Source organism: Oncorhynchus kisutch, linkage group LG22 (genome assembly GCF_002021735.2).
Source record: "Oncorhynchus kisutch isolate 150728-3 linkage group LG22, Okis_V2, whole genome shotgun sequence".
Classification (NCBI taxonomy): domain Eukaryota; kingdom Metazoa; phylum Chordata; class Actinopteri; order Salmoniformes; family Salmonidae; genus Oncorhynchus; species Oncorhynchus kisutch.
In genome coordinates, this window is record NC_034195.2 from 51532651 (window position 1) to 51546844 (window position 14194).

General features: G+C 42.1%; 1 protein-coding gene across 1 annotated transcript; it reads right to left on the reverse strand.

The window, feature by feature from the left end:
- Positions 1-772: 772 nt before the first annotated feature.
- LOC116356307 (vegetative cell wall protein gp1-like) lies at positions 773-13886 on the reverse strand. Its single transcript, XM_031801455.1, has 3 exons — positions 13848-13886; positions 11941-13006; positions 773-1314 (listed from the first exon to the last, which is right to left on the reverse strand). The coding sequence occupies exons 1-3, from the start codon at positions 13884-13886 to the stop codon at positions 773-775; spliced, it is 1647 nt and encodes a 548-aa protein (XP_031657315.1).
- Positions 13887-14194: the final 308 nt, after the last annotated feature.

A 14194-nucleotide genomic window follows, 5' to 3' on the forward strand; every position in this document is an offset into this window, starting at 1 on the left:
TGTGCGAGTGTGCGAGTGTGTGTGTGTGTGTGTGTGTGCCTGACAGGAACATTGGACCATTTAGCTCGTATTAGACTCCATCTCCTTCCTCCTAATTTACCCAGGACTAACCTACATCGTCAAACCAACACCACAGCCAGGCAGCCATTTAAAGTCAGGACAGTGGAAGTTAGGGGGCAACTCTAACCACGAGAGCTTTTAGTAGAGTCCCAGTGTGGGTTAATAGAGGGAAAAGGTGTGACAGGCAGAGCAGACAGGCACCACTGTTCTCATGTGGCCTGACAGCCTGTCAGAAAGGCTCAGATACTGTGGTAGGAGAAGGGGGAAAGGCTCAGATACTGTGGGAGGAGAATGGGGAAAGGCTCAGATACTGTGGGAGGAGAATGGGGAAAGGCTCAGATACTGTGGGAGGAGAATGGGGAAAGGCTCAGATACTGTGGGAGGAGAATGGGGAAAGGCTCAGATACTGTGGGAGGAGAATGGGGAAAGGCTCAGATACTGTGGGAGGAGAAGGAGAAAAGGCTCAGATACTGTGGGAGGAGAAGGAGAAAAGGCTCAGATACTGTGGGAGGAGAAGGAGAAAAGGCTCAGATACTGTGGGAGGATGGAGTAAAGGCTCAGATACTGTGGGAGAATGGGAAAAGGCTCTCCAGATACTGTGGGAGGAGAAGGAGGAAAGGCTCTCCAGACACTGTGGGAGGAGAAGGGGAAAAGGCTCTCCAGACACTGTGGGAGGGAGAAGGGGAAACGGCGTGAGGATCAATCTGAAGTGTTAGTCAAGAAGAAGAAGATACAGAACCAGAACTGAATAGAGGACCAGATCCAGATCAAGAACCAGAAGCAGATCCAGAACCAGAACCAGATCTAGATTCAGATCCAGAACCAGAACTAGAACCAGAACCAGATCTAGATTCAGATCCAGATCCAGAACCAGAACCAGAACCAGATTCAGATTCAGAACAAGAACCAGAACCAGAACCAGAACCAGATCTAGATTCAGTTCCAGAACCAGAACCAGATCTAGATTCAGTTCCAGAACCAGAACCAGATCTAAATCCAGAACCAGATCAAGAACCAGAAGCAGAACTAGCACCAGAGGCAGAACCAGATCCAGAACCAGATCCAGAACCAGAACCAGATCTAGAACAAGATCCAGATCTAGATTCAGATCCAGACCCAGATCCAGAACCAGAACCAGATCCAGAATCAGAACCAGATCCAGAACCAGATCCAGATCTAGATTCAGATCCAGAACCAGAACCAGATCCAGATCTAGATTCAGATCCAGAACCAGAACCAGAACCTGAACCAGATCTAGATTCAGATCCAGAACCAGAACCAGATCCAGATTCAGAACCAGAACCAGAACCAGATCTAGAACCAGAGCCCAATAGAGGACCAGAAGCAGAACCAGATGCAGGACCAGAACCAGAACCCCATATACTATTTGTACCTAGCTATAAGTCTCTTAAATCCAGTGGGACTGAAACGTTCTTCTTCTTCCCCAAGGTGGTTCAATCAGAGACATAGAGCATCCCCAGAGAGCTTTGGGAGGTAATAATCAACACACTCAATACACTGGACTAATTAATCAGTTGCTTGGCAACATCTGGTAGATCTGTGACATGTCACACACACAATCGACACACCTGCTAGAGCTGATGAGGACTGGTGTGTCTATGTGTGTGTGTGTCTGCGTTTGCTTGTTATTGTGAAGCCCAACAGGCCCACTCAAAGTAAGTCAATAACCGCTGCTCAAATTTAGTCTGATTGTATAGCACATTTGCATATTTCTAAGCTTTTGTAGCCAAGGCAGCAGGCTAAGTTTATTGGATATTTTTTCTTTCAGAATTCAAGGATGTTTAGACTCGGGCTTATTCATGGTTCTTACCGGCATCACCTTCTATCACAGTGCTTGCTTATTGTTGACACATACAGTTGAAGTAGGAAGTTTACATACACTTAGGTTGGAGTCATTAAAACAAATTTTTCAACCACTCCACAAATTTCTTGTTAACAAACTATAGGTTTGGCAAGTCATTTTTCCAACAACTGTTTACAGACAGATTATTTCACTTATAAATCACTGTATCACAATTCCAGTGGGTCAGAAGTTTACATACACTAAATTGATTGTGCCTTTAAACAGCTTGGAAAATTCCAGAAAATTATGTCATGGCTTTAGAAGCTTCTGATAGGCTAGTTGAGTCAATTGGAGGTGTAACTGTGGATATATTTCAAGGCCTACCTTCAAACTCAGTGCCTCTTTGCTTGATGTCATGGGAAAATAAAAAGACCTAAGAATTCTTTTTTGTAGACCTTCTGTCTGGTTCATCCTTGGGAGCAATTTCCAAATGCCCGAAGGTACCATGTATAAACACCATGGGACCACGCAGCCATCATACCGCTCAGGAAGGAGACACATTCTGTCGCCTAGAGATTAACGTACTTTGGTGCGAAAAGTGCAACTCAATCCCAGAACAACAGCAAAGGACCTTGTGAAGATGCTGGAGGAAACAGGTACAAAAGTATCTATATCCACAGTAGAATTAGTCCTATATCGACAGAACCTGAAAGGCCACTGCTCCAAAACCCCCATAAAAAAGCCAGACTACGGTTTGCAACTGCACATGGGGACAAAGATCATACTTTTGGAGAAATGTCCTCTGGTCTGATGAAACAAAAATATAACTGTTTGGCCATAAGGCCCATCGTTATGTTTGTAGGAAATGGGGGGAGGCTTGCAAGCCGAAGAACACCATCCCAACCATGAAGCATGGGGGTGGCAGCATCATGTTGTGGAGGTGCTTTGCTGCAGGAGGGTCTGGTGCACTTCACAAAATAGATGGCATCATGAGATTGGACAATTATGTGGATATATTGAAGCAACATCTCAAGACATCAGTCAGGAAGTTAAAGCTTGGTCACAAATGGGTCTTCCAAATTGACAATGTCCCCAAGCATGCTTCCAAAGTTGTGGCAAAATGGCTTAAGGACAAGGTCTTGGAGTGGCCATCACAAAGCCCTAACCTCAATCCTATAGAAGATTTGTGGGCAGAACTGAAAAAGCGTGTGCGAGCAAGGAGGCCTAAAAACGTGACACAGTTTCACCAGCTCTGTCAGGAGGAATGGGCCAAAATTCACCCAACTTATTGTGGGAAGCTTGTGGAAGGATACCCGAAACGTTTGACCCAAGTTAAACCATTTTAAGGCAATGCTACAAATACTAATTGAGTCTATGTAAACTTCTGACCCACTGGGAATGTGATGAAAGAAATAAAAGCTGAAATAAATCATAATAATTTCCCATTCTTAAAATAAAGTGGTGATCCTAACTGACCTAAGACAGAGAATTTTTACTACTATTAAATGTCAGGAATTGTGAAAAACTGAGTTGAAATGTATTTGGCTAAGGTGTATGTAAACTTCCCGACTTCAACTGTACATGCAAGGGGCAGAGAGAGTTACAGTTTACTTCAGATAAACCAAATCTCTATGGACCTAACAAGGTCTCTTCTGTCACTACTCTGATAATCGAATATATACTATTTAGCGTACACTTTTATCCAATGGGACTTACAATCATCCTATTTTTCATCTAAAAATTACAACATTTTGGAAACAGAAGGGTGTCTTTTTTTACATTGTTCATGACTTTACAGTTGGCACTGGTGACGTTCTCCCGAACCATGAAAAACAGACCCAGACCATTATTCCTCCTCCACCAAAAGTTACAGTTGGCACTATGCATTGGTGACGTCCTCCTGGCATCCTCCAAACCCAGATTTGTCCGTTGGACTGCCAGGTGGTGTAACGTGACTAATTAAATTTACATTTCAGTCACTTAGCAGATAGTCTTATCCAGATCAAGTGCCTTGCTCAAGGGCTCATCAACAGATTTTTCACCTACTCGGCTCAGGGATTCGAACCAGCAACCTTTCAGTTACTGGCCCAACGCTGTTAACCACTAGGCTACCTGTCACCCTTATTCATCACTCCAGAGAACACGTTTCCACTGCTCCAGAGTCCAATGGTGGCGAGCTTTACACCACACCAAACAAATCTTTGCATTGTGCATGGTAATCTTAGGCTTTTGTGCGGCTGCTCGGCCATGGAAACACATTTCATGAAGTTTCCGACGAACAGTTCTTGTGCTGACGTTGCTTCCAGAGGCAGTTGGTAGTGACTGTTGCAACCGAGGACAGACAATTTATAAGCGCTTACGTGCTTCAGCACTCGGTGGACCTGTTCTGTGAGCTTGTGTGGCCTACCACTTTGTGGCTGAGCCGTTGTTGCTCATAGACATTTCCACTACACAATAAAAGCCCTTACAGTTGACTGGGGAAGCTCTAGCAGGGCAGCTCTAGCAGGGCAGCTCTAGCAGGGCAGCTCTAGCAGGGCAGAAATTGACAAACTGACTTATTGGAAAGTTGCTATCCTATGACGGTGCCACGTTGAAAGTCACTGAGCTCTTTAGTAAGGCCATTCTACTGCCATTGTTTGTCTATGGAGATTGCATGGCTGTGTGCTCGATTTTATACACCTGTCCGCAACGGGTGTGGCTGAACTAGCCGAATCCACTAATTTGAAGGGGTGTCCACATACTTCTGTATATACTGTATAGTGGACCTGCTTTACTGTCATTCTATTCATTTGGATGTTTTTTTAAATCATCTACAGCCACTTTATTACCGTGTCTCCCAACCGCTGGTCACGTTTTCACAGCTAATCCTGTAGAATCCAGCAACGGCAATGGTCCCATGTTCATTTTCTAACACTTCTGGAATTATTACATTGTCTTAACCTTCCCATTTTCAACCTAGACTACAGGAACATGGCAGCTTCAGGACTGTTTCCAAGACAAGTTCTGTCCTCTGCTCTGTGACTGACTCATCAACAACAAGAGGCTCCTCACTACTTCATGTGGGTTTGACATCTATGTCACCTCAGACAGAAAGAGAGTGGTATGCCCTGGGAGTGACGTGATGATCACAAATCACACAGACTCCCCCCGCCCCCCTCTCCCAGCTGAACAATACTGTTTGGATTCAGGATATTTGAAATACTTACCTTTGATTAAAATATTTTTAAAAGAACAAAGAAGAAGCGTGAGACAGTTTTAAAACTCGTCTCAGTGACGGTTGAGGTTTTAATCCAAGAGCAGACAGACTGGTTCAGTTGAGGAACTAGCTAGATAATCACCAGAGACTCATTTGAATTAAAGACAATCTATTGAACATGTAATATAGTGTTTATTAAACGTTACAAAGTGTATCGCTGTGTGTACTACTGCTCACTGACGGGAAAGGTTCAGTCGAGGTTCCCCTTTAAAGGAGATGGTTAAGCACCATACAGACTAATTAAATAATGGATTCATTAATTGACTTTCACAGCGGTTCCGATCTGCAAATTAGAAAAATGATTCAAGGAGCTCACTATGCCAGACATACACTATAGTGTATAATTGCATCACTTTTTCAACTTCTAATGAACAAAACTGTTTCAAACTCTAATTTAGAACAGAGCTATTCAGTCAGGTTAGCGTCAAAACACAAGGTTAAGAAATCATGCATTGGATCTGATGCATTGGATCTGATGCATAGAATCTGATGCATAGAATCTGATGCATATAATCTGATGCATTGGATCTGATGCATAGAATCTGATGCATAGAATCTGATGCATAGAAACTGATGCATTGGATCTGATGCATAGAATCTGATGCATAGAATCTGATGCATTGGATCTGATGCATAGAATCTGATGCATAGAATCTGATGCATAGAATCTGATGCTTAGAAACTGATACATAGAATCTGATGCATAGAATCTGATGCTTAGAAATTGATACATAGAATCTGATGCATAGAATCTGATGCATAGAATCTGATGCATAGAATCTGATGCATAGAAACTGATGCATAGAATCTGATGCATAGAATCTGATGCATAGAATCTGATGCATAGAATCTGATGCATAGAAACTGATACATAGAATCTGATGCAAAGCTTTGACTATGTACAGACTCAGTGAGCATAGCCTTGCTATTGAGAAAGGCCGCCGTAGGCAGACCTGACTCTCAAGAGAAGACAGGCTATGTGCTCACTGCCCACAAAATGAGGTGGAAACCGAGCTGCACTTCCTAACCTCCTGCCCAATGTATGACCATGTTAGAGACACATATTTCTCTCAGATTACACAGATCCACAAAGAATTCGAAAACAAACCAGATTTTGATAAACTCCCTTATCTACTGGGTGAAATCCCACAGTGTGTCATCACAGCAGCAAGATATGTAACCTGTTGCCACAAGAAAAGGTCAACCAGTGAAGAACAAACACCATTGTAAATACAACCCATATTTTTGCTTATTTATTTTCCCTTTTGTACATTAACTATTCGTACATTGTTACAACACTGTATATTTATAATATGACATTTGAAATGTCTCTTATTCTTTTGAAACTTCTGTATGTGTAATGTTTACTGTTCATTTTTATTGTTTATTTCACTTTTGTATATAATCTACCTCACTTGCTATGGCAATGTTAACATATGTTTCCCATGCCAATAAAGCCCCTTGAATTGATTTGAATTTAATCTGATGCATAGAAACGGATAAAATCCAATCAAATGTTATTAGTCACATGCACCGAATACAACCTCACAGTGAAATGCTGACTTACGAAGCCCCTAAACAACAATTCACTTTAAAAAAAATACACATAGTAATAATACGAGATAAAAGTAACAAGTAATTAAAGAGCAGCAGTGAAATAACAATAGCGAAACTATATACAGGGATGTACCGACACAGAGTCCATGTGTGGGGCCACTGGTTATTTGAGGTAGTATGTACATGTAGGTAGAGTTATTAAAGTGGCTATGCATAGATGACAACAGAGAGTGGCAGTGGTGTAAAGAGGGGGGGGGAGGGGGGCACTGAGTATATTAGTTACATTTCAGCATCCACTTTTACATCAAAATCATTGATAGTCATCAATACCACTATTTAATATATATTCTACAGTCTCATCTCTCTCTCTCCAATATTTTCACCGTCAGTCAGCATCGATAAAACAGATACGTCCTATGGCTTTAACTTGCTCAAATTAATTTTCACTTAATTGCGTCATTTATATGGCTCCCCTCTTTAATCTGGCACATTAACTCTGCGTTCTAGCACTTTGTCATCATTAGGCTTCGTCTGTATCCTTATGTGCCCTTCTGTTGTACATAGCCTCTGATTCCCAACAGGACAGTGAGGTGTTGACATGCTGGCATTCCCCATCCAGTGTTGTGTAGCCCAACACACACACACATACACACACACACGCACACACCTTCTCGACAACTAAACAATATCCTTGCTATGTCTGAGCGTTTTTTGGTGTCTCCTGATTGTAAATCTGAGAGCAGGAGAGGAGACAAGTCATATACATGTATCTAAACATGCTCTATATTCATGAAGCACTTATATCCAGCAATGCTATGAACCCCCCCCACTTATATCCAGCAATGCTATGAACCCCCCCCCCACACACACACACACACACACACACACACACACACACTCTCTCTCTCCCTTTCCTCAACCCCACCGTAAAATAGTCTCCTATTAAATGAAGTCTTTGATCTATGGATTACAGAATGTATGTGTTTGTGTGTGTTCGTGTGTTCGTGTGTGCGTGCGTGTGTGCGTGCGTGTGTGTGTGTGTGTTCGTGTGTGCGTGCGTGTGTGTGTGTGTGCGTGCGTGTGTGCGTGCGTGCGTGCGTGCGTGTGATTTATAGTTTATAACAGCACAGCTCTCCTAGCGCAGTGGACACGTTTATGAAACACACGTTTATGAAGTGTTTCTACAGCATAGTAGCTTTGATCCTTTTGTGCTTCCAGACAGCTCAGTCTCTAGTCAGGTGATAAAGCACAGGTCAATCCTATAGTATAGTAAAGTATAGTATAGTATAACAAAGTATAGTGTCGTATAGTATAATGTAATATAATATATTGTAGTACAGTATAGTAAAGTAAAGTATAAAAAGTATGGTGTCGTATAGTATAATGTAATATAATATATTGTAGTACAGTATAGTAAAGTAAAGTAAAGTATAGAATAGCATAGTTATAGTAGAGCATAGTTTAGCATAGTATAATGTATTATAATACAGTATAGTAAAGTATAGTACAGTATAGCATAGTATAGCATAGTAACATATAGTATGGTATAATAAAGCATAGTGCAGCACAGTATAGTATAGTATAGTGTAGTAAAGTATAGCATACACTATAGTACAGTATAGTATAATATAGTATAACAAAGTATAATATAGTGAAGTATACTATAGCACAGTAAAGTACAGTATAGTATAATATAGTATTGTAGAGTATAATGTGTTAAAGTATAGAATAGTATAATATAGTATAGTGTAGTTTAATAATGTATAATATAGTACAATAAAGTATAGCAAAGTATAGTTTAGTATAATATAGTATAGTATAGTTTAAATTATAGTACAGTATAGTATAATATATCGCCAGGTCGCGTAACATATATCGCCAAGTATGGCATAACAAAGTATAGTGAAGTATACTATAGCATAGTAAAGTATAATATAGTATAGTGTAGTAGGGGATAGTATAATGTGGTATATCATAGTGTAGAATAGTATATATATATATATATATTTTTTTTAACCTTTGTTTTACTAGGCAAGTCAGTTAAGAACAAATTCTTATTTTCAATGACGGCCTAGGAACAGTGGGTTAACTGCCTGTTCAAGGGCAGAACGACAGATTTTGTACCTTGTCAGCTCAGAGATTTGAACTTGCAACCTTTCGGTTACTAGTCCAATGCTCTAACCACTAGGCTACACTGCGGCCCCGTATAATATAGTATAATATAATATAGTAGAATACAATATAGCATAGTAAAGTATTGTATGGTATAATAAAGTATAGTATAGTATCGTAAAGTATCGTAAAGTATCGTATAGCATAGTATAATATAGTATAGTATTGTATAGAATAGTATAATATAGTATAGTAAAGTATTGTATGGTATAACAAAGTATACTATAGTAAAGTATAGTATAATATAGTATGGTATGGTATAATATAGTATAGTGTAGTATAGTGAAGTATAGTATAGCATATCAAAGTATTGTATAATATAGTATAGTATACTATAGTACAGTATAGTATAATGTGGTGTGTAGTATAGTAAAGTGGGCCACTGTACATGTTTAATCATTTACTTATCCAGTTTTTATAGGGAACCTCCATAAGCCTGAAGAAATAAATGACTTCATATTTGATTTTATTTGATGAATGAGGGCAATTTCCTCTCATCTTTAAAAGCAGGTTGACGTTTATCGTCATGAATCTTCTATCTCGATACCCGCTAGATGCGCCAGCTGCAAAGTCGAAATTGGCTCTATTGTAATAATTAATGAAAACGAAAATAATATTTTTTTGGTCTTAATGATGGTAGGCAGTGTGGTTAAGGTTAGGGTTAAAAGTTAGGGTTATGTGACGCACACAAAATGTATGGTCACAGGTTTGTGATTATTGATTTTGATTTGAAATAATAATTTTATTATTTTGAGTCATAACTATGACTCTTCTTTATTTGACAGTCCTTCAAGCGTTCTGCATTGACATGCACTGAAATGTGTTGGTACCACTAGATGGCGCTAGTCCTCCAAGCGTTCTGCATTGACATGCACTGAAATGTGTTGGTACCACTAGATGGTGCCAGTCCTCCAAGCGTTCTGCATTGACATGCACTGAAATGTGTTGGTACCACTAGATGGCGACAGTCCTCCAAGCATTCTGCATTGACATGCACTGAAATGTGTTGCTACCACTAGATGACGACAGTCCTCCAAGCGTTCTGCATTGACATGCACTGAAATGTGTTGGTACCACTAGATGGCGCCAGTAGATCGGATGATTGGTGACCTTTTCACAGTGATCGTGACCTCACTTCTTCATTCAACCGATGCAAACCAAATTTGAGGCACGACGCGAAAGAATAACCCTTAGCCGTGATATATTTAAGCAATAAGGCCTGAGGGAGTGTAGTTTATACCACGGCTAAGGGCTGTTCTTAAGCACGACGCAACGCGGAGTGCCTGGATATAGCCCTTAGACGTGGTACATTGGCCCTATACCACAAACCCCCGAGGTGCATTATTTCTATTATAAACTGGTTACCAATGTAATCAGAGCATGTACAAATACATATTTTGTCATATCTGAGGTATACGGTCTGATATACCATGGCTGTCAACCAATCAGCATTCAGAGCTCGAACCACCCAGTTTACAATGACCAATATACCACATACCCCCGAGCTTTGAGTAGCATGTTTAATTACACTTCTATAGCGGGGTAAACTTTTGGGATGTGTTGGACAAAGATACAGATTGGTGGTTTTCATTGGTGATTTTAGCATGTAAATCTTGGTGGGGGAAAAAAAAGATGTGGGATTCATGCCAGCAAAGTCACTACACAACGCAACACTAAACAATACATGAATTGCACTATAAAGGTGACAAATGGTGCCCACAAACTGTTAGGGCCTACATAAAGCTGTCCCAACAGCAAAGTCCCAACACCTTACCACTGCTACACCTGGCTATCAGCGGAGCCTTGTCTGGCAACAGTTTTTTCAGCCTAATTTATTGCCTTTAAAAAAAACATAGCTGATACGGCTGACTTACTTAAACAAATGTGGTTTGTAATGACAATTGAGATGTACAAACTATGGCATAAGGGGACGACAAGTGGATAAGAGGCAATCCGTAATTTTGATTGAAGACATTAATGAGCACGCTAGGACAGACGTAGTCAATATAACTTCAGATTTTGAAAGCATAATGTTGACATGATCGGTCCAATCAAAGCTTCTCTACATATAACGTGATTTGACGTCATTTTATCTGTGGCCAATGACCCTGAGCCTTCTTGAATGGGCACTTCTAATGTAAACTCTATGGCAGCACCCAAGGGGCTTGAAATTTCTAGCACTACCCTTAGACTTGGTGGTGACGTAGTGTCCCCATGATTGACAGAACACTGAGCCAATCACGGTACGACACTCCGTATTTTCTGCTGGCTTGCCCCTCCACCACAGAAAGCACTGAGCTGGGCTGAAACACCTGCATTTTGGAGCTGCCTTACTCAAGAAAACAAAAGACAGACCCCCCCCCCCCCCCGGGTTGTCACTGGTGGTTTAACATACGAGGTATGTAATTTGCACTGTTCTTATTGGATAGCAATAGCTAATAATATAATAATAATAACAATTTAATATCAATAGCGATAGTTTTGTATTGGTTTAAGGGACTGAAAATGGAAAAGGTAGGAATGTACTGTTTCTTTTTAACGACAGTTATTTTTGTACAGATATTGATGAATTCATGATAATGTGAAGTAATATAATTGACCCTGTTGCACCTCTCATTATTTCTCCTGTTTTACAGGAATACGTGATCTGTTTCCCTGGTTTTATGCCTTACACCTGTAACAGGTAGGTTTAAAATGTGATTTTATGACTTTGTGACTGTGCCAGCTAGTGACCACTCTGCAGAGATGCCTCCAGGGCCAGATTCATGACAATAAATGCCAACCTGCTCTTAAAAATATTATATTAAAACGATTCCCCACATTGACCTCAAAAGTAATGCACTATATAGGGAATAGGGCACTGGTCTGCAGTGGGGCACTATATAGGGAATAGGGCTCTAGTCTGCAGTAGGGCACTATATAGGGAATAAGGTGGCATTTGGGATTCACACTAACTGTGCCACACTGGGACTGGAAATAGGACTAGGACTGGGACTGGGAGTAGGACTGGGACTGGGAGTGGGACAGGGACTGGGACTGGGATGAGGACTGGGACTAGGACTGGGACAGGGACTGGGACTGGGATGAGGACTGGGACTAGGACTAGGACTGTGACTGGGAGTAGGACGGGGACTGGGACTGGGACTGGGACTGGGACGAGGACTGGGACAAGGACTAGGACTAGGACTGGGACTGGGAGTAGGACGGGGACTGGGACTGGGACTGGGAGTAGGACTGGGACTGGGACTAGGACTAGGACTGGGACTGGGAGTAGGACTGGGACTGGGACTAGGACTAGGACTGGGACTGGGAGTAGGACTGGGACTGGGAATAGGACTGGGACTGGAACTAGGACTGGGAATAGGACTAGGACTGTGACTGGGAGTAGGACTGGGATTAGGACTAGGAGCAGGACTGGGACTAGGACTGGGACTAGGACTAGGAGCAGGACTGGGAGTAGGACTGGGACTAGGACTGGGACTGGGAGTAGGACTGGGACTAGGACTGGGACTAGGACTAGGAGCAGGACTGGGAGTAGGACTGGGACTAGGACTGGGACTGGGAGTAGGACTGGGACTAGGACTGGGAGTAGGACTGGGACTAGGACTGGGACTAGGACTAGGAGCAGGACTGGGACTAGGACTAGGAGCAGGACTGGGAGTAGGACTGGGACTAGGACTGGGACTGGGAGTAGGACTGGGACTGGGACTGGGAGTAGGACTGGGACTAGGACTGGGACTGGGAGTAGGACTGGGACTAGGAGCAGGACTGGGAGTAGGACTGGGACTAGGACTAGGAGCAGGACTGGGAGTAGGACTGGGACTAGGACTGGGACTGGGAGTAGGACTGGGACTAGGACTGGGACTAGGACTAGGAGCAGGACTGGGACTGGGACTAGGACTGGGACTGGGAGTAGGACTGGGACTAGGACTGGGACTAGGACTAGGAGCAGGACTAGGACTGGGACTAGGACTGGGACTAGGACTGGGACTAGGACTGGGACTATGACTAGGAGCAGGACTAGGACTGGGAGTAGGACTGGGACTAGGACTGGGACTAGGACTAGGAGCAGGACTAGGACTGGGACTAGGACTGGGACTGGGAGTAGGACTGGGACTAGGAGCAGGACTAGGACTGGGACTAGGACTGGGACTAGGCTATGACCAGTGTTGTGCACTGCTAGTTGAATCACAGGAGCAGGAGAATCCATGTCTGAGCGCTATGAAGAAATGCTGGAACTGAAACAACCAGAAATGTGCCTTTTCTTTCACTCACTATTCATCAACATGCTGTGAATGTGCATCAGAGACGGCTGGTGGGAGCAGCTATAGGAGGATGGGCTCATTGCAATGGCTGGAATGGAATAATATATAAGGTAGTTGTTGTGAATTTGTTAGATTGCTTGTTAGATATTACTGCATTGTCGGAACTAGAAGCCAGAAGCATTTCGCTACACTCGCATTAACATCTGCTAACCATGTGTATGTGACCAATAAAATTAGATTTTATTTTGATAAACTGAACGTAGTCAAACATGTGGTTTCAATATGTTTGATGTGTTTGATGGGTGATCTACATATGGTATAATGGGATGTCTATCATATGAGACCAGTTCAGTGACCCATCCACACTTCCACAAAAGGCTGTGGCTCTCCACAAGGCTAGTCTAGTGTGGGTTAGTCTAGTGTGTTCAAGAAGCTCTGTCCAAACATTACTTATGCACAATGGGGAAGGGAAAAACAAAAGCTGGGAGTGGTTTTGTGTCATGCACCAAAAACGAAAGTTGATTTAATGAGTTTGTCAGAAAGTTCAAAGAAATCCAAACTATTGGAAGCCATCAAGGAAAAGTGTCTCTGATCTCTGTGAAAGAAGAGAGATGACAGCCCCCATTGTGACATCGCCAACTATTGTAATGGAACGTGGTGTTCTTTTACATCACAATGAAGAGCGTAGAATTGGAACACATGTCTCAAGCACCAGGCAGCAACAGTTCCAAACATTCCATTCCCTTAGTGTCGTTTTCTGGGTGTGGTTCATGCTACCGAACCACAGGAATCAGCATAAGGTAGGTTGTACCGTCTGTTATCCCTAACCATACTTTCACAACAGTAGATACTACTAACCATACTTTCACAACAGTAGATACTACTAACCATACTTTCACAACAGTAGATACTACTAACCATACTTTCACAACAGTAGATACTACTAACCATACTTTCACAACAGTAGATACTACTAACCATACTTTCACAACAGTAGATACTACTTGTCATGTAGAGACATAAAACAATCTGAGAGGAACTGTGGTGAAATACACAGTTGTGAAAAGTGAACGACACGAT

Excerpts from the sequence above, each read along its gene's own strand:
- LOC116356307 (XM_031801455.1), bottom strand. The coding sequence starts at position 13,886 with ATGAACCACACCCAGAAAACGACACTAAGGGAATGGAAT. Across the intron at positions 13,007-13,847 it reads CGACACTAAGGGAATGGAAT|CCTAGTCCCAGTCCTAGTCC; the intron begins GTTTGGAACTGT and ends CACTGGTCATAG. Across the intron at positions 1,315-11,940 it reads CAGTCCTAGTCCTAGTCCCA|ATCTGGTTCAGGTTCTGGTT; the intron begins GTCCTCATCCCA and ends ATCTGAATCTAG.